The sequence below is a fragment of the Gorilla gorilla genome, chromosome 12 (assembly GCF_029281585.2).
Source record: "Gorilla gorilla gorilla isolate KB3781 chromosome 12, NHGRI_mGorGor1-v2.1_pri, whole genome shotgun sequence".
In the NCBI taxonomy this organism is placed as follows: Eukaryota; Metazoa; Chordata; class Mammalia; order Primates; family Hominidae; genus Gorilla; species Gorilla gorilla.
In genome coordinates, this window is record NC_073236.2 from 68,738,742 (window position 1) to 68,757,985 (window position 19,244).

At 52.9% G+C, this 19,244-nt stretch overlaps 2 protein-coding genes across 5 annotated transcripts; one reads left to right on the forward strand and one right to left on the reverse strand.

Moving 5' to 3' along the window:
• Nucleotides 1–1,482: 1,482 nt before the first annotated feature.
• On the forward strand, nt 1,483–10,396 carry TEX261 (testis expressed 261). Of its 2 annotated transcripts, none has more exons than XM_019020957.4 (6): nt 1,483–1,674; nt 2,584–2,663; nt 4,377–4,530; nt 6,523–6,590; nt 7,322–7,424; nt 7,620–10,396. In XM_019020957.4, the coding sequence occupies exons 1-6, from the start codon at nt 1,605–1,607 to the stop codon at nt 7,733–7,735; spliced, it is 591 nt and encodes a 196-aa protein (XP_018876502.1). In that variant the 5' UTR covers nt 1,483–1,604; the 3' UTR covers nt 7,736–10,396. The 2 variants fall into 2 exon arrangements, with proteins under 2 accessions (XP_018876502.1, XP_018876501.1); XM_019020956.4 differs by having other exon boundaries at nt 1,492–1,728.
• A 393-nt stretch (nt 10,397–10,789) lies between these two features.
• ANKRD53 (ankyrin repeat domain 53) lies at nt 10,790–17,889 on the reverse strand. 3 transcript variants are annotated; one of them, XM_019020958.4, is made up of 6 exons: nt 17,518–17,889; nt 16,990–17,134; nt 16,472–16,671; nt 14,233–14,397; nt 13,636–13,756; nt 10,790–11,727 (listed from the first exon to the last, which is right to left on the reverse strand). In XM_019020958.4, the coding sequence occupies exons 1-6, from the start codon at nt 17,748–17,750 to the stop codon at nt 11,038–11,040; spliced, it is 1,554 nt and encodes a 517-aa protein (XP_018876503.4). In that variant the 5' UTR covers nt 17,751–17,889; the 3' UTR covers nt 10,790–11,037. The 3 variants fall into 3 exon arrangements, with proteins under 3 accessions (XP_018876503.4, XP_004029434.5, XP_018876505.4); XM_004029385.5 differs by having other exon boundaries at nt 16,990–17,236; nt 17,518–17,863; XM_019020960.4 differs by lacking the exon at nt 14,233–14,397 and having other exon boundaries at nt 16,990–17,236; nt 17,518–17,863.
• Between the last annotated feature and the right edge of the window lie 1,355 nt (nt 17,890–19,244).

Genomic DNA, 19,244 nt, shown 5'->3' on the forward strand with positions numbered 1-19,244 from the left:
CCGGCTAATTTTTTGTATTTTTAGTAGAGACTGGGTTTCACCGTGTTAGCCAGGATGGGCTTTGTAATCTTATGTATTTTGTTGGGGGGAGGGGGAAGCTATGCATAACATAAAATTTACCGTTTTAACCATTTTACAATTCTGTAACACTGTATACAATTCAGTGACATTAAGCACATTCACGCTGTTGTGATGCCATCAGCACCATCCATCTTCCCAAACTGAAACCCTGTATCAATTAAAAAGTAACTCCCCATTCTTTGTCCCCCAGACCCTGGCAAGCACCATTTAACTTTCTGCCCATGATTTTGACTACTCTGGGTACCTCATATGAGTGGAATCATACAATGTGTGTCCTTCCCTATTTGGCTTATTTCACTTAGCATCATGCCTTCAAGGTTCATTGATGTTGTAGCATGTGTCAGAATTTCACTTCATTTTAAGGCTAGGTAATATTCCATTGTATGTTTATAGCACTTTGTGTCTATCTTTTCGTCAACCGATGGACATTTGGGTTGCTTCCCTCTTCTGACCATTGTGAATAATGCTATGAATATTGGTGTACAAATGTCTCTGCTTTCTCAGTTCTTTTGGGTATATACCCAGAAGTAGAATTGCTAAATCATACGGTAATTGTTTTTTTTTAGGAATACGTATTTTTATGCAGGAAAAATATGATTCTGAAATAAGCCTACTAGACTCTTGTTCTACATTATTTTGCATGCCTGTCTCCGCCACTAGATGGGAGACTTGTTGACAAGGACTAACCGGTTCCAGGTGCCCCTCAGGAACCCTCCCAGAGGTGTAGTAAATGCATCCAGCGCCTAGGGGACGTCCTGCGTGCCCGGCAAGGGGTGAGGTGCAGGCGATACAAAGGTGCAGAATGTACCCCAAAACAACAGCCTAGAGGGGAATTAGGCCGGAGGATGACCGATTAAAATCACCCCAACTCCTGATTGTGCCGCTTCCTAGGTGCATGACCCAGGGCAACTTCCTTTGGCCCCGGCTTCCCCGTCTATAAAATGATTTACATCATCTGCTCAAATTTCCGACAAGAACACACCTCGCCTTTATCACAGAGCGTGGCACATATTAGGAATTCAATAATTTTGTCCCTATCACCTGCGATAGCAAGAGACAGACTTGTCTGCAACCTGCCGGGAGGCAGGTTCTGGGGAGGTTGCTGGGGCGCGGTCGGGCAGCCCTGTCCGGCCCTGGACCACCTCCAGGCTGGTACGGGAGTGCACAGGGAGGGACTGAAGGCTGCACTCCGAGCCCCAGTATGGGCGCTTGGTCGTCTCCGCCCCTGGGGACCGTCCCGCCTCCCTCTGGCTGCAGCGGTCTGCATTCATTCCCCTCAGTGGAGCGGGGGATCCTGGCGGGGCAGCGGCGGTTGGCCCTCCTCTCCGGCAGGCGGCGCTAGCGCGAGCCTGGCCCCGGGCAGTGCTCGGGCCGGGCTCCTCTCGGCGGCGGCGCACCGTCGTCCTGTCGTCCGCGGGGCGGGGACGCGGCGGCGGCGGCGGCGGCGGTGGCGGCTGTGTGTCGCCGGAGCCGAAGCGCGCAGGCCCGTCCCGGTGGCCGGGGAGTGGGCGGGTGGGGGCGCCATGTGGTTCATGTACCTGCTGAGCTGGCTGTCGCTATTCATCCAGGTGGCCTTCATCACGCTGGCCGTCGGTGAGACTGCACGACCCCGGCCCGCGCGGGCTCCCGCCCCGGCATCGGTGCTCGGTGGGGGTCGCATCGCGGGGGTTTCGGAGCCACTCGGGGGACCACTGCCCGGCGCTCCCGGCCTTCGCCGCCCCAACCCCATCCCGCCTGATCCTGCCCCTCCTGTCGAGCCTGGCAGCCCGGCCTGACCGTGCCTCCTTCCAGGTGTCACAGAGTCCGCTCCGGCACTGCCCGAGAAAGGGTGACTCGAGTGCCGCCCCCGCGCCTGCGGACCGCTAACCGCTGCGGCTCCCACTCTTCGCGGGCCTGCCGCGCGGAACTTTTCCCCAACGCCTACCGCTGCCTTTGCGCCTCTGGCCCTTCATACTTCCTGCTCTCTCCACCTTTGACACTTCTCTGGCTAGTTCCCATTCGGCCTCAGTTGAGATGTCATCTTTTCCGGGAAGTCCACAGGGGTTGATGGTCCAGCAGTGCCCTGTCCTTTCCCTAAAGTAGCATTTCTCACACTGAACTCGTCTGTCTCTCCCTACTGTTCCCCTTCCCTTTCCCAAGCTGGGTCAGGGAAGGACCCTTGTCTGTCTTGTTCAGCTGTATCCTCAGCCCAAGGACCTGGCTCATGCCAAGTGCCCAGCAGGTGTTTATTGAATACGTGAAATTCCGTTTTCTGAGCCAGAGGTTATCATTGTACTGTGGCATCAAATGCAGACTTTCGTTGATTTTTATGAGATTTGTCCTTAGTTGCCCTAAGAAAGTTTTACTTCTCCAGACTTGGAAGGGCAACACATGGGATGTTTGGTTTGTTCTTGACCTTCTGGGGTCCATGAAGGGTGGATGGGGACTGGGCTGCAGAGAGAGGGGTGACCAGGATGGTGGGAGTGACCCTGGCTGATAGTCTCCCTGCCTCCCACCCTGCAGCGGCTGGACTCTATTACCTGGCAGAACTGATAGAAGAATACACAGTGGCCACCAGCAGGATCATAAAATACATGATCTGGGTAAGTGGCATCTTTCTCCAGGAGTCCTCCTCACTCTTTTGCCCTGCCTCAAAAGCAGGAAGTGGGGAGAGTTTGGCATGGATGATGAGGCCTGTGTCTCTGCTGTTTCCTGAGCATACACTCTTACCTCCTTGCCCTGAACGCTGTCTTTTGGGTCTGCACTCCTGGGCCCAGATCTTCCCTGGCCGCCTTCCCCAAGTGGCATTGTTTCACTGCAGGCCTTGTGCTCTAGTCCTTAAGGTGACAGCGAAGTGTACTTCTCTGTTGACAAGACCATAGATTTGACTTTGCTTAGCTCTCTCCCGCTGTCTTTAGCCCTTTGCTCTGCTCACAGCATTTAAAACTTAGAGGAGCCATAAGACAGTTTTGCATATATGTTCATTGTCATCTTTCTAATCGGATCAAGTGATTTGTCCTAAGATCGGCACAGCTTCGCTGTCCTCGCCCTTCCCTGGTCTCATGGGAGGCTTCTCTTACTGAAGACACAGTCCTTGCAACTGATATCAAAGCCATAGGGGTGACTGCTGGTGGACAGACTTCCTTCAGCTGCAGGAAAGGCTGGGGGTAGGGGTGCCTTTGGAGAGAAAGCGTCCACAGCCCCTCAGGTCGCCTGGTGTCAGCAGCCACTTGCACTCTGGGCATGGCTGAGGTTGGGAGTTCACAGTGGAGGCAAGACTATAGCCCTCAGCTCTGGTCCAGAGGCCCAGCTTGTGGGTGTTGGCACAGTAGCCTTTCATTCAGCCAACTGTCATTTGCTAAGCACTGACAACTGTAGGTACTTATCAGTAGTGTTTTTCAAACTGTAGGCATGATTCATTATTTGGCTGTATAGTTAGTAGGTCACAATCAGCATTTTTAAAAAAAGGAACATAAATAGAATTGAAATTTGAGCTTTGAATCATATATATGTATATATGTGTTGGGGTCACAGTGTAAAATGTTTTTCTTTTTCTTTTTTTTTTGAGATGGAGTTTCGCTCTTATTACCCAGGCTGGAGTGCAGTGGCACAATCTCGGCTCACCGCAACCTCTGCCTCCTGGGTTCAAGCGATTCTCCTGCCTCAGCCTCCCGAGTAGCTGGGATTATAGGCATGTGCCACCATGCCTGGCTAATTTTGTATTTTTAGTAGAGATGGGGTTTCTCCATGTTGGTCAGGCTGGTCTCAAACTCCCAACCTCAGGTGATCTGCCTGCCTTGGCCTCCCAAAGTGCTGGGATTCCAGGCGTGAGCCACCTTGCCTGGCAGATGTTTTTCTTACTGTGGGTTGCTGTCAAAAAGTTTGAGAAATGGGCTGGGTGCGGTGGCTTACACCTATAATCCCAGCACTTTGGGAGGCCATCAGAAGTTTGAGACCAGCCTGGCCAACATGGCAAAACCCTGTCTCTACTAAAGACACAAAAATTAGCTGGGCGTGGTTGTGCATGCCTGTAGTCCCAACTACTCAGGAGGCTGAGGCAAGAGAATTGCTTGAATCCAGGAGATCGCACCACTGCACTCCAGCCTGGATGACAGAGTGAGACTCCGTCTCAAAAAAAAAAAAAAAAAAAAAATGTTGCCTTTTGGGAGCAGAGAACCTAGTTGGGGAGGCCAGACCTGTGAAATGAGGAGATTGAAGCATGAACCTAGTGCTGCCCAGAGCGGGCTGGGGGTTGGTGAGTCCAGGAAAGTTGCCTGGAAGAAGCGCCCTGCACTGTCTGCCTCTGGTTGTTTCAGTTCTCCACCGCTGTACTGATCGGCCTCTACGTCTTTGAGCGCTTCCCCACCAGCATGATTGGAGTGGGCCTATTCACCAACCTCGTCTACTTTGGCCTCCTCCAGACCTTCCCCTTCATCATGCTGACCTCGCCTAACTTCATCCTGTCGTGTGGTGAGAGGGGACAGAGTTGGGGAGGCAGCTGATGTGGTTGGGTGTGCCTATCTCCATCCTGGGCACTAAAGGGGATATAGAAAAAGGAAGCCAGCTGTTGAAGTCCTCCAGGAAGCCAGGCTAGTTGGGAAGATGCGGTTCTTACTGCTGAGGACTCTAGAGCCCACCTTGGCTCTAGTGAATAGAATTTGTTGGGGCTGGGGACTCAGACAGGGAGGGCTTTCCCAGAGAGGTAAGTTTGAAGGAGAGTTTGGGAAAGAAGAGGTTGTGGATTGGCTGAGGCAGGGCCCCCAACTGAGCAGTTCCAGCCTCAAAAAAACCACTTGGCCAGAAAAAGCTCAAAGCCCTTCCGGTAGGCAGGCAGCTGTCTGTCCAGTCCTCTGACCCAAAGTCATGGTTAAGACTGGAGCCTCGTGGGGCTGTGAGCACCTTGCAGACTCTGGCCTGGTGTGAATGCCTCCTGGGGGCTGCAGCTTCTCATCTCATTCTCACTGGCTGCCGCTGCCTCGGGCTTGAGCCTGGATGTGGAGGACCCAGTCTTCTTGGCGTTGCCCTGCCACCACTTTCTGACCATGGGGAATCATTGGCCCTCTCTGGGCCTTAGCTTCTCCATCTATTCAGAGAGGATGTTTCTGAAAGAACTATTGGGAGACTCAGTGGGCATATAGTAGGTGCATATAGGTATTTACAGATATATTCCTGGAAAAGGCTTCGGAAAGTATTTTGGTTGCCAAGATTGCCATTGCTCCTGTTCATCATTGCTGGCTACCCTAGCTTTCAGTCAGGGTATCAGATGGAGTTAGGGGTTTTTTAGAGTGACTTTTCTATTTCTATGAGAGAACCTGGAGAGTGAATATTATCCACACAAAGGGCATATTGTTAAAGCCAAAACTGGTTTCTTCCTTGGGTGTTGGTGTGATTTCACCAAAGAATTTGTTCAGCAGAGGTTTGTTTAGGGAGCCCTTCCATGGAGACCAGGCCCCTCTGTCCAGGGAAGAAGTCCTGCCCCCAGCCCCTCAGCAGCAGGCTCCCCTGACTTCACTCCTTTGATCTGCCCTTTAATGCCTAAAAGAGTTTTTCCAAAAGATCTTGTGGGCACCAGGCACTATCCTACCTCCCATTATCTCTTAGCCCTAGAGTGTGGCTAGGCATAGCAGAACTGTAGTCTTTGCCTTAGAATGGGAGAGGCAGGAGAGAAGAAAGGAGACATGGGAATTGCTGTGAGGTGTGTGTGAGGGGACAGTCAGTTTCAGGGGACATGTTCTTTCTGGTGCCTGCCCTTCACCTCACCATGGGAACCGGCAGGGATGACTGTCTCTTGAGCAGCCTGTGTCCAGGATATGCACACGTGCCCTCTTTTATAAACTCAGTTACACACCAAGGAGGGGTGGCTGTGTGTGTGTGTGTGTGTGTGTGTGTCCAGAACGTATCAGTTCACACCGGTATGCCTTACCTGGGGGCAGGATGAGGAGGGACCCCCTCCCCCAGAATGTTGAGGAACCTGAAGACTGCACCTCAAAGCATCTAGCAAGTCTTGCCCTTTTATTCCTGAGGAGTAAGAGCCTTTTTATTTGAGCAGGACTTCTCCTTGCTGCCCAGTTTGGAGTAGAGCCTCTTAGGGGCATCTAGTCTGCACACCCATGATTTCTCCCCACCTGTCACTGTGGGAGAGCTTTCTTTAGCACTCACATCCACTAAAAACGAGGTTCATTATCATGATGCTTTGGATTATGTAACATAGAAGTCTCACTTTTATAACATGCAAAGAGCCTTCTTCTAATTTTACTCAGAATGCCCTGTGCAGTGGGCAAGTTGAGGCTCATTCTCCCATTTTAGCAGATGGGAAACAGTTGTAGGCAGTAGCCTACTCTGAGTTGAGTGTAAAGTCAGGCCTAAGACTCCATGGAGGCTCCCAACTTCTGAGGGCCTTTTGAAGTTAAAAGTACAGCTTTCTGTTATTCCCCTTAAACTGACTTTTCATTCCCTCAACAGGACTAGTGGTGGTGAATCATTACCTAGCATTTCAGTTTTTTGCAGAAGAATATTATCCCTTCTCAGAGGTAAGAAGTGTCCAGCACATTCAGCTGTTAACAGGGACAGGGTAGTAAAAGGGAACTTGCATGGTTTACTTTATAAACTTAGCTATGATTTGAAACTGAATCTGTTCAAGGATTACATGTTTGAAAAAAACAAAACATAGATGGTTTGAGAAAGCTGTGTGGATGGGGACAGACTGTGCTCCTTTGGCCGAGGTGGGGAGGACACTGCTCTTCCTCAGTGAGTCCTTTGGGTCCCCCTCGAGGGGTCATCCTGAGGTCAGGAAGGGGTACTAGGGTGACCTTCTCTGACACAGTCCTCACAGGGCAGGGATGGACTGCACCCCTGAGCCCCAGCTTTTCCCAGTGGCTGCCAAGGTTTTCTTCTCCCACGATTTCTCCACACCCTGCTGCTCCAGTTTGAACCTCTGGGAAGAGCAAGGTCACTTCTTTGGGGAGTGTGGGTCAGTCAGTCATGGCTTAGCACTTTGTCTGCCTCCTTCAGTCCAGGGGAGTTGCTTGTCCTAGCGACCAAGATGTGGGGTTTGTGGCCACATTCAGTCATTTTCAGCCTCCACCTTTCCCCACAGAAGGATTTCCATGTCTGAGGGTGGCGTTCCCTGCTTCCCAGGCCTGGGCCCCCTTCGGAGATCAGGTGTGGCCCCCTGTGCACTCTTGACCAACACGCAGTCACCACACCCAGCCCACTCTTGGCACCTCCCGGGCACCCTCTTCTCAGTCTCTCTTGTTGCCAGGTCCTGGCCTATTTCACTTTCTGCCTGTGGATAATTCCGTTTGCGTTTTTTGTGTCACTTTCGGCCGGGGAGAACGTCCTGCCCTCTACCATGCAGCCAGGAGGTGAGAAGGGATTTGTAAGGGGCCGAGGTGGAGGCAAACCAGCAAGGCCTGGGTTGGCAGGGGTCCACTGAGGGAACCTGAGTCTAGCCCTGTGTTGGAGACACCTGGACTCGGGGTTGGGAGGGCCGTGTTCACACACATGCGCACACACACACACACTCTCTCTCTCTCATATTCTTGCCTGTATCTCCACAGATGATGTCGTCTCCAATTATTTCACCAAAGGCAAGCGGGGCAAACGCTTAGGGATCCTGGTTGTCTTCTCCTTCATCAAAGAGGCCATTCTACCCAGTCGTCAGAAGATATACTGACCCCCATGCGGGCAGGATGTGGGGGCAAGATCAGGAGAGTCAGGCCCCTGGGCCTCTATGCCAGGTGGGGACCGGAAGTCGGGAAGGCACCTACCACCTGCCCTGGCTTTCCTTCCCTCAACTCTGAAGCCCCATCCCCACCCTCCTTGGGGGGCTCAGCTTGGCTCAGATCTGATGCTTCAAGAGGCTGTAACCTCAAAGGGCACCAAGGAGGGTGGCAGAGCCTGCTTAGCCAGGAGGCCGAGGTCCCTCAGTCCTCCCCTGTCCCTTCCAAGGTGGGTCAGGAGGTTCTGGCCCCACTGGGGCAGGCAGGGCAGGGTCTGTGAAGCTTAAGAGCAGATGGTGACAAGTTCTCTGGGCAGGTGGCCATGGGGAGGGGCCATGGCTTGGCATGTCCAACAGAAATAGTTTTTGCTGTTGAACGGTGATTTCTGTCCAAGTGCGGATTTCCGTTTGAATAAAGCTTCGCTTCTAGGTGGCACTGTTTGCCTTAATACCCTGACAGTTCATCTTCCTTTCTTCCTGCTAACCTTCTGCTCTGGACTGGACTCACTTTTCTGCTCCAGGGACTCCTTTTCTGGGTTTGGGTCTTGCCCTTCCCAAGGGACTGTTCTTGTGGCCCTTAATGGGAAGGGGGCAGGGGTGAGAAGCTGAGCCTGCTCAAGGAGTGGGAAGTGGGGCTATAGGCAGCCTCTCTCATGCACTCTCTTCCATCTCTTTCCCCAAGGCTCCGTGACTGTCAAACTGGGAGTAGGAGAGGGGACAATTTAGGACTGGGCTAGATTTTCAGAAGAACATCTACAATATCCTATTTATAAATCTTCCTCTGGGAAAAGGAGTGGTTTCTGGCTGAATACTATCTTAGGCTCAAGGAGAAACAAAATAAAAATTAGCTTCCAGGCAGCCTGTTTTTAAAGAAATGGGACTAATGGGAGAAGCTGTTTGTCACTCTAAGAGCATCCAAGGCCTGTCCCTTCTGTGCACTCTTGGCTCCTGGGGAGATATATCTGCCTTCTAAGAAGGCAGGCCAGGTCTTGGGCACAGACCTGCATTTGTTGACCTTGCGCTCCAACTATAGTGCCTTGCAAGTGCTCAACAGTACATATTGGAATGAAGTCCCCATGAGAGCCATTTCTGGCCATGTTCTATACCTCAGAGTGAGGCTGGCAGGTACAGAGATGAACTGTACACATGTGATACATTTAAGCCACTGGAAAAACCCCTGTGCTTGAAAATATTTCCTCTATATCATGCCTGGAGTTCCATCATAGCCCTTCATTTCCTTGGCTTTAGCATTTACCATCTCTTACGAATACCAGCTTTCCCCTTTCCCTGAGAGGAAGAGCACATGTTGGTCTCCTCTTAGTGTGAACGAGATTGCCAGGCCCTTTTCTCCTATGCACACCAGGATAGACAAGGCAGGGGATACTGGCAGCCTGCATCATCCTCCCATTGGGCTGACAGCTGGCCCTACTCTCCTCCCTCTGCTGCTTGGTCCCTCACCTTGATGATGTGGCTTCGCCCCCTCCACTCTACTGCCAGTGTTCTCCCAGGGGTTGCTAAATCCAGCAGACCCCTTTCCTGTCTTACTAGATCTGGGCAGCATTTGACATGGCTGATCACCCCTTGCTTCTTGGATGGCACTTCCCTGGCACCTCTGTGGCTAGTTGTCCTACCTCCCTGGCTGTTCCTTTCAGGCTTCCGTGCAGGCTTCTCCACTTGCCCATGCACAGTAGGGTCTTTCAGGGTTCTGCTGTGGGCTCCCTAGGGAAGCCCATCCATCTGGATGGTTTCAAGGATGGTGAGGAATTTAGAGTTGACCTCCAGCCCCAACATCCTTCCTGATCACCTGCACCACAGTTTTGCTGCCCTCTAGGTGCACAGACAATTCAGGTCCATGGCCCAGATGGTACTTGCTGTCTTCTGCAAACCTGCCCCTTCTGGGTACTTCCCTTGACCCCGAGATCACTCAGGAGCCAGACAGGAAACTTCTTCTATTCCTGTTTTCTCTTTCTGCCCACCACATCCAATCTCTCAAAACGGTCAGGTCTACCTTAACATCTCTTGATTTGAGCCACTCCCACTGTCATCAGCTTTCACCTGGATTATAATGACAGCCTCCTACTGCTTCTCTATCATGTGGCCAGAGCTATCTTCCTAAAATGCATTGCATAGTTGATCAAGTCACTCTCTGGCCTAAAACCTTCCTTGGCTCCCTGCTGCCCTCAGGATAAAGTCTGGACCATGCTGAGGGCATGGCTTGTGAGACTCATGGTGTCCTTGTCCCTGCTCACCTCTCTGGTCTCATCACTTGCCTTCTTGCATTCTGGGTCCCAGCCTCCTGTATCCAGAGATGCAGTGGCTCTCCATTGCCACTCTGATTCCTCTTTTCTTTTGGTCACAGAGAAAGGGTACTTTCTCTGTCAAATCTCAACTTAGACTTGACTTCCTCCAAGGAGCTTTGGCTATACCCTCTCCTCCCGACCCCCACCCTGGCATACTACACAGATCACTCTGGGCTCACTTGCCTGCCAAATGGTCATCTCCCCAGTAGACTGTAAGCTCCTTGAGGGTAAGGATTGTGTTGGAATTTTTGTATTAACAGTGCCTGGCTTGGTGCCTGGCACCTAGAAAGCACTCAATAAATGTTTGTTTAATGAATGAATTGTAGTGATGTGTACAAGGGGATACAGGGAAGCCAGTTAACTTCCTGGAGGAAGTACAAGTGCTTTCATAGACTCGAATGGAAACCACACATCCCTCCCCTCCCTTGATGTACTGCCCGTGCCTCTCTGAACTGCAGAAACCTCAGTAGCCACTGGGAATAAGGATGGCAGCCCAGAGTAGCAGGGAAGCCCGTGCCAGGGGGACATATTAGCTGCCCTCCACCCCATTCTGGGTCTCAGCTTAGAGCCTGCAGCAGGAAGGGCTTAATCTGAACAAGAAACAGAATTTCCCAGTGGGTCCTTCCATCCTGGAAGCCTGGGCCCTTAGGTCTGGGAGGGCAGTGGGGGTGCCAAAATGTGACAACTTTTACAATGCCAAGGTGAAGAATAGTGTCTGACCCCCAACTCTGAACCTAACTTGGATTTCCTGGCGGCAGTGGTGGGGTGCCAAGAGATTTATTTGCAGAGAAAAGGGAGGCCTGGGGTCTGGGCTTTTGATTGGGAAGGGGGACTCCTTGAGCTTGGGAGTGGGAAGCCCACAGGCACCCCTCCCCCTTTCCTCGCCACCCACAACGTGAATTGCCACGCTTCAGCCTTCACTGGGCTGCCTCAGGGGGAGAGGTAGCCATAATAACTTTATGGGTTGGTTTGTGGGGAGGGCAGGGTGGGGAGTCCTTGATGAGATCGCACAGCTGCCAGGAAGGCTTCATCGAATGTGTCACGCAGGTTCATGGCCAGAGTGTCGGTCCAGAAGGTGTTGTCACCCAGGTGCCGCTTCCTGGGCACTTCCCTCATGCTGATGGGGTAAAAGCCCTGGGGCACCTTCATTCTGTATGGCCATACACGTGGGTACAGCATGCGGAGCAGCACCTCAAAAGGCAGCCGCGGCACGGGCGCCACCCAGTGGCCGTCCACTGTGTGCAGCCGCGCACCGCCGTGCCCATCAGGCCTCACCTCCAGGAAGCTGCTGAAGTCGTGCTCCGGAGTGGGGTCTGGATGCACGCCCAGGCGGATGCCCTGCGAGCGGCTGATCTGAGTGGTGGGGGGTCTGGCGGGGTTGTTGCTAACATTCCACATCGTGGGCCGCTTGACCGTGGGCTTCCTGTAGATGGGCTTGGGCATCTCCGTGGGCTGTGGAATGCATTGCAGGCGCGCCTCCACAGAGGGGTGGAAGCTCCTGGAACGCTGCGATTCCCGTTGCTCTGGGGTCTTGCAGAGGGCGGTGGCCCAGGCTTGCTTGGTATTAGAGACCAGAGAGTGGCCTGGGTGCAGCTTGCCGTGGAGCCACTTTCTGATAGCAGCTTCTCTGAGAATTTTGTGCTCTTTCTGCAACAACAGAGGGCACAAGAGAGTCATGGAGGCCTGCTGCCCTCTGCTTCTGTGCAGGGAGGTCCTGTGGCTGTAGCTTTCGGAAACCACAGTCTGAAGGATGAGGGAAACTCTGAGTCTGATGGGAGGGAAACTCTGAGTCTGATGGAAGCAACACCTACCTTATGGGAGCTGGTGTTCCGATGGGGGAGACAACTTTTTCCATAAGGGAACCCCTGGGCTGAGTGGGGAGACAAAGCACCTCTCCCAAAGGGGAGATCTCCAATCTGATGGGAGAGATGTAGCCTCTGCCCTTGGTGAGACTCCAACTTGACATAGGAGACACAGTCCCTGCCCTAGGGAAAACCTCAAGTCTTACAGAAAGACAATTCCCTTCTTTAAAGGAATCCACAGTCTCATAGTAGAGACATGTCCTGCCATAGGAGAGTCTCTGGTGTGATGGGGGAAAAGGCAAATGGGAAGTGCACACTGCATCCTTGACCCTGGAAAGAGAAAGCAGAAAGGACTGGATGGCCTGATGTGGACACACTTCTTGGAAGTGGTGGGCCTTGAGAAGTCATGTAGGGAGGATACAGTTGGCTGGCTCTCCAGGCCCGGTGGCAGCAACTCAATCTAGCTCTGTCCTTGCCTCCACGGAGCCTTCCATATATTATCATAGAACCTCCCCCACCGCCATTGTCTCACTATCCCAGACTGTTGCTAAGCAATCAGAGGCTTTGGAGATTGACCCAGCTCCAGGCGCAGGCTCTGATTGGGCTAAGCCAATCATAATAATTCCATCAGACCTTGCCCCAGACCTAAGTCAGTCAGCATATGGCTTTCCTTTAGTTCTAGCTAAAGGAACGAGAATGGACACTTGATCGAATTGAGGCCATAAGAGATGAGGGAAGATGCAAGGAGCTTCTGGAAAAGGTTAGAGCTACAGGAAACAGATGAGCCTTGCCTCCTCTGGACAGTGTGTGACTCTGAGGACTGGTGACCCTGACATCAGAGGAGGATAGGGCTGAGAACTGGAGAGAAATGGAACTGAAACAGCCCTGGTGTGCCGGAGTCAGCAGCCCCAAAGCCCTCCCCACTTCAGGATTCACTTAAGATTCCCAGTATCTTCTGAGTTTTCTGGGTTTTGCACCCTATGTAATTACACCTGCTTAAAATCCCTTCTTCCCCAGCCAAGGTCCTTCACTGATGTGGGCCCCTGCCAAATCTTGTCAGCCTCCAACTTACATCTGATCCCCAGCTGCTCTGAGTTTTCATTCTCTGCATACATCATGTTCCCAGGTGCCTCTATGCCTTTCCGTGAGGCTGCTCTTTATGCCTGGTTAGCCCTTCCCTCCTTCATATAGCCAACTGCTGCACATCTTTCAAGACTCCTCTTAAGAATCATGCCTCCTGACACCCTCCTGGACCCTCTCCTCCTTTATGGGCCTGTAACCTGCCTCCTCTGCTAGACTCTGAGCTCCTTGAGCGTGGGGACCACATATTGTTCATCTTTAGACCTCAGGGTCTAGCACGTTCCTAGCACAGAGTGAATGCCCAGTGCCTGCTGGAAGGAAGGGTGGATCTTTTTAACCAGAGTGTGAGCCCCAGTTACCGGCAGGGCCTTGGTCTCATTGAAGGTTCTCATCCTGAAAGAGGCAGTACACTAGGAGGGGCCCAGAAATACTTGCAAATTTAAGCTTGCTTAAATTGGCTTTCTAACACAGGATAAGACTTTTGACCAAAAGACTGGCTTATTTAAAAGAGCGGAATTTCAGTCAGAGTACCCGGTGGGAGTACGGGCGAAAGGGTGGCTCTTTCAGGGTGGGAGTGCTTCTAGCCACTCCTCCACAATATGTGGGTCACTGCCCCCTCTGCTCACATGCCTGGATAGCAGCTGTCCCCTGGCCCCCCTGCTGTCCCCCTTACTTGATACTCAATCAGGTAGTTGTGCTCCATGAGGGTCAGCTGGCTCTTGAACATCTTCATTTTCGTCATCTCACGGGCAAAGTCCTTCTTGTCCTTTTTCCACATGGCGTCCTTCAAGAACCTGGTGCCAAGGTCAGGGCAGGGGTGTCATCCCACAGTGACAGAGCTTCCACCTGGGCTGGGAAGACTGGCTGCTGCTGAGGGCTTGGATGGGGATGAGGGGAGTGGCCAGAGAGAGACGAGCAAGATGAGCCATCCCCATTGCCCGGGGCCCTCTGGCTCCCTACTTCCTTTAGGTGAAAGACAAAAGTCCTTGATGACCTGGTCACCAACCTCCTGCTGAGGAGCCAGGGGCCCCAGGGCAGGAAAGGAGGGCAGTGATCAACCCAGAGAGCAGGGGACCTGGGCAGACTTACCCCCCAGCCCAGGTGATGAGGTGATTGCCTCATCCAAAATATCCTGGGCAGTAGGCGCATCCTCCAGCTGTCTGGCTTCCCAACCCTCCCCTTAAAGGCTCAGCTGTGGTGAGGGCCCTAGGGAAAAGGCTGGGGGAGGGGAAGGGGGTGGGCAGGCTCTAGGTGGTTCTCACAGTCTCACCGGGCACAGGCACGGTGGTTCCATATTTTGCAGAAGTCAATGGGTTTGTAGCCCATGGCATCTTGGGCATGGACGTTGGCGCCACTCTGCACCAGGACCTTCACACAGTCCAGCAAGCCGTCACGGGCTGCCAGGTGCAGGGGCGTGGAGCCGTTGCATGTCTGACTGTGGAAGGCCCCGCCAGTGGGGATAAGGGCAGAAAGGAAAGACAAAGAGCATCTGCCCATCAGATAGATGGACACACCAGTTTCCAAGCCCTGCTCTACCATCAGTCCACTGGGTGATCCTAGCTATGTCTGTCCCTTTTGGCACCTCAATTTCCTTTACTGTAAAGGGAGGAATTGGACTAAGTGAACAGTAAAAATCTGACTTTAGAAGGTATGTGACAGTTAAGAACTGCTGGAAGGAGAGCTGGCTTGGTTCAGAGACCACTAACCTCATCCACTCTTAAACCAACCAGCCCCCCTGCCCTTTCCCTGTGCCTCACCAGATTCCATGTGCCCACAAGATCTGCATGACCTGGGCCTAACCTCCTCCATCTTATCCTTTGACCTTACCCACTCTTTCCCAACACATGGTCTTTGCATATGATGTTACCTCTACCTGGAATACTTTTCCCTGGCTCTTTGCATGGCTGGCTCACTCTGTCTTCAGGTTCCAATTTAAATGTCACCTCCTTAGAGGTGATTGCTTCATCCAAAATAGATCCTCCCCCTACCTGCTTTACCCCCTACACCATCACCCCGTTTATTTTTTTCATAACCACTTCCCATGCTCTGTCAGGATTTTGTTCATTTATTTGTTTGCTAATTCACTGTCTGCTCCTTTACTAGAATGTCAGCTTCATGAGGAGAGGGACCATTTCTGTGACTCTAGCATAGTGCTTAGCACATAGTGCATACTTGATACTTTGAATGAATGCAGTCTCCTATATGCCATGCACTTTTCAGTGATCACAGTAGTCCCATGTGATAGGTACTGCTATTCTCCCAAGTTTCAGTTGAAGACACTGAGACAGAGGTTCCCAAACTTAGCTGCAAGTTAGAAGCACCTGGGGATCTTTTCTGACTTCCCAAGCCCAGGTCACACCACAGACCCATTAAGTCACAGCCTTTGGATTGGAACACAGGTGTTTATATTTTTTAATTTTTTTTTTTTTTAGACGGAGTCTCGCTCTGTCGCCCAGGCTGGAGTGCAGTGGCACGATCTTGGCTCACTGCAAGCTCTGCCTCCCAGGTTCACGCCATTCTCCTGCCTCAGCCTCCCAAGTAGCTGGGACAACAGGCACCCGCCACTACGCCCGGTTAACTTTTTTGTATTTTTAGTAGAGACAGGGTTTCCCCATGTTACCCAGGATGTTCTTGATCTCCTGACCTCATGATCCGCTCGCCCCAGCCTCCCAAAGTGCTGGGATTACAGGCGTCAGCCACTGCGGCCAGCCTAATTTTTTTGATTTTTTATTTTTTGAGACAGTCTCGCTCTATTGCCAGGCTGGAGTGCATTGGTGCAATCTCGGCTCACTGCAACCTCCACCTCCCGGGTTCAAGCAATTCTTCTGCCTCAGCCTCCCAAGTAGCTGGGACTATGCCACCATGCCACCCGGCCAGGTGTTCATATTTTTTAAGCTCCCTAGGTAATTCCAATGTACACCTAAGTTTGGGAGCCAGAGTACTGGGGCATAGAGGTTGAGTGACTGGCCTAAGGTCCTGCTGTCTGCTAGCAAGTTGCAGAGCTGGGATGTAGACTAGGTCTGTTAAAGGCCAATCTTTTTTTTTTTTTTTTTTGAGACGGAGTCTCACTCTTGTTGCCCGGGCTGAAGTGCAATGGCACCATCTCAGCTCACCGCAACCTCCACCTCCTGGGTTCAAGCAATTCTCCTGCCTCAGCCTCCCGAATAGCTGGGATTACAAGCATGCGCCACCACGCCCTGCTAATTTTGTATTTTTAGTAGAGTTGGGGTTTCTCCATGTTGGTCATGCTGGTGTTGAACTCCTGACCTCAGGTGATCCGCCTGCCTCGGCCTTCCAAAGTGTTGGGATTACAGGCATGAGCCACCATGCCCGGCTAAAGCCCAGTCTCTTTATTACACCATGTGGATTCCTAACTGCTTTATGTGGGACCCAATCCTTGTCACCTCCAGCAACCCCTCTGCTTGTCCTGCATGGATTTGCCTGCCTGGAAGTGGGGCTGTGCCCGTGCCCGTGCCCGAAGCCTCCCTCCTGAAGCAGGCTGGACTCACGCATTGAGGTCTGCGCCTTTCTCCAGCAGGTAGTAGATGCAGGGGAGGGCCACGGTGGTGTTATCCCTGTGGATGACGAGGTGCAGGGGTGTCTGGCTATTGTTGGTCAGCAGGTCCACGGGAAACTTGTACTCCTCTACCAGGACCTGCAGGCATGCAAGCTTGCCCCATTGGGCGGCGAAGTGGATGGCAGTGAAGCCCTGTGAGGTTCAGAGCAGGCAGGAGGAGGCTGAGTGGGACTGAGGTCCCAGGGTCCACAATTTATATAAATTTATTGGGGTTACCTTCACTTTTCTTCCCTGTGTCCCCAGGAATGCTCACACCCTTTTGCTGATTAACCAGTGTGTGTTCATCAGCCCACCCAACCTCCCTGCCCCCAAAATGGTCCTTCCACAGCCAGAAGATGAGTTAAATTAGGAAGATCTACCCAGAAAAGGATATCTCTTCTCCAGGTGACCACTCCGAGCAGCGTAGCGGGAGAGGGACCTCGGTCTTTGCCCCAACACTAAAGACCTTACCTTGTCGTCGGTGGGGATTTCCCTGAGGCTCTGGTTCAGACAGAATCGCAGCCATTCCACGTTGCCCACAGCCGCTGCAAACAGCTGGTAGTAGCTCCCGATCGCCGTCTGGTCCACTGCCGTCTGGTCAGACTCCTCGCTGGGGCTGGGGTCAGCGCGGGGCGGGGTGAGCGAGGCAGGGCGGCGCGGCGTGGCGAGGGCAGTCGCCTGCGCACTGAGGTGGTCTGCGAGGTCGGGCAGGGGCTGGCTGGAGGGCGGGGCAGTGGGGAAGCGACTCTGGGCCACGGCCCGGGCACCTCTCGGGAGGCGATCCCTGGAGCCCGACAGGCTGGTGGGCGGGGCAGTGGGGAAGCGACTCTGGGCCACGGCCTAGGCATCTCTCGGGAGGCGATCCCTGGCCCCCGCCTGGCTCTCCGGGCTTCTCGGGCCGCAGCCTCCGTCCCCGCCCGCTCCAGGCCCTGCCCACCAGGGAGGCGCTGGGCCGGGTTCTCGCTCCCCGCAGCCGGGAGACCTTCTCCCGCTACCCACCTGGGCTGCTTGGACTCCGCGTCAGTCCAGGTGGCCTTCAAGGAGACTTTGTTCGCCCGCTGCATGGAGCCACTTGGAGTTGGCTGCGGCCGAGCACCTCTCCCTTCTCCCCTTTCTGAGTGCCAGCTTCCCGAGCCCGCCCGCCGAGCGGTGCTGCCCGCGGAGGCCATCGCGGGGCTGGAACTCGGACCCGGGCCGGGCGAGCTACTCACACACCCGCCGGCGCCCCGCATCCGGGGGCCGCTCCTTGCCAGCTGGCCGCGGTTTCCCGGCCCCTTCCAGGCCGCTAGGGTTCGGCTGCCTCTCTAGCTGGAGGGGCAGAGCCCGGGCGCCTCCGGGGACCCTGCCCGCCTGCCGCTCCCCACCCGCCGCTCTGCTCCCGGCCTGAGCCAAAACCCCCACTCAACCTCCCAGTCCTGCTGCCCGGGAAACTCAGCATCAAACACACAAACAACAAAGACTTGGCTTTTGTTTCCGATTATCAAACTAATAAGTAGAAAACAGAAATATTCAATGTGGAAATTAAAAATTACCATCCCACCACGCACAAAAATCATGGTTTATTGCAATATATATGCATATCATGACTATTTTTTGTATCTCTTTTCGTTTATTAATAGCATTATATTACGAGCTAGCGCCCATTGTCACTCCACATACTAAACGTACATTATGACGCAACCAGAGCCCAGCGTCATAATGGATGTGCCATTGTTTCACATGTGCTGCCAAGAACGAAATAGCTCAACTCTGGTCGTTTTCTTAGAATGGATTCCTGGGAGTCGAATCACTAGGTGAAAGGGAATGAATATTTTTCAGCTGTCAATATGGGCTTGCAGACTGCCTTCCAGGAAGGTTATTATTCACTTCCACTTCCACCTGCAGTGAAGCGGGTGCGCTGCACATCAGCAGTGTGGCTTTGGGCAAGTTATCTGACTTAGTTTCTGTGGGCGGCAAGCCACCCAGGTGCCAAGGCAAGAGACCGAGGGCACGAGCTGTTCCAGTATAATAAAATATACAAAACAACAGGAGTTATACTAGATCTAGATCATAGACATGATTATATATGAATATCGTTAATCATTAGTTTGTAGCAATTACTCTTTATTCCAATATTGTAATAATCCTCGCTCTATAATCATAACCTAGGAAAAACCAGGCCATAGAGAGATAGGAACCAAAGGGACATAGTGAGAAGTGACCAGAAGACAGGAGTGCGAGCCTTCTGTTATGTCCGGACAGGGCCACCAGAGGGCTCCTTGATCTAGCGGTAATGCCAGCGTCTGGGAAGATGCCGGTTACCAAGTGGACCGTGGTCTGGCGGACCCTGGTCTGGCGGACCGTGGTCTAGCGGTAGCATCAATGCAAAGGAAAAGCACCCGCTACTTAGCAGACCGGGAAAGGGAGTCTCCCTTTCCCCGGGGGAGTTTAGAGAAGACTCTACTCCATCACCTTTTGTGGAGGGCTTGACATCAGTCAGGCCTGCCCACAGTTATCTGGAGGCCTAAACATCTCCCTGTGATGCTGTGCTTCAGCGGTCACACTCCTGTTTCACTTTCATGTTCCATCCTGTACATCTGGCTCTGCCTTCTAGATAGCAGTAGCAAAATTAGTGAAAGTACTAAAAGTCTCTGATACGCAGAAATAATGGCGTAAACTGTCCTCTCTCTCTCTCTCTGGCTCCCCCCGTCCCCGCCCCCCCCCCCCCCCCCCATCGGCTGCCAAGC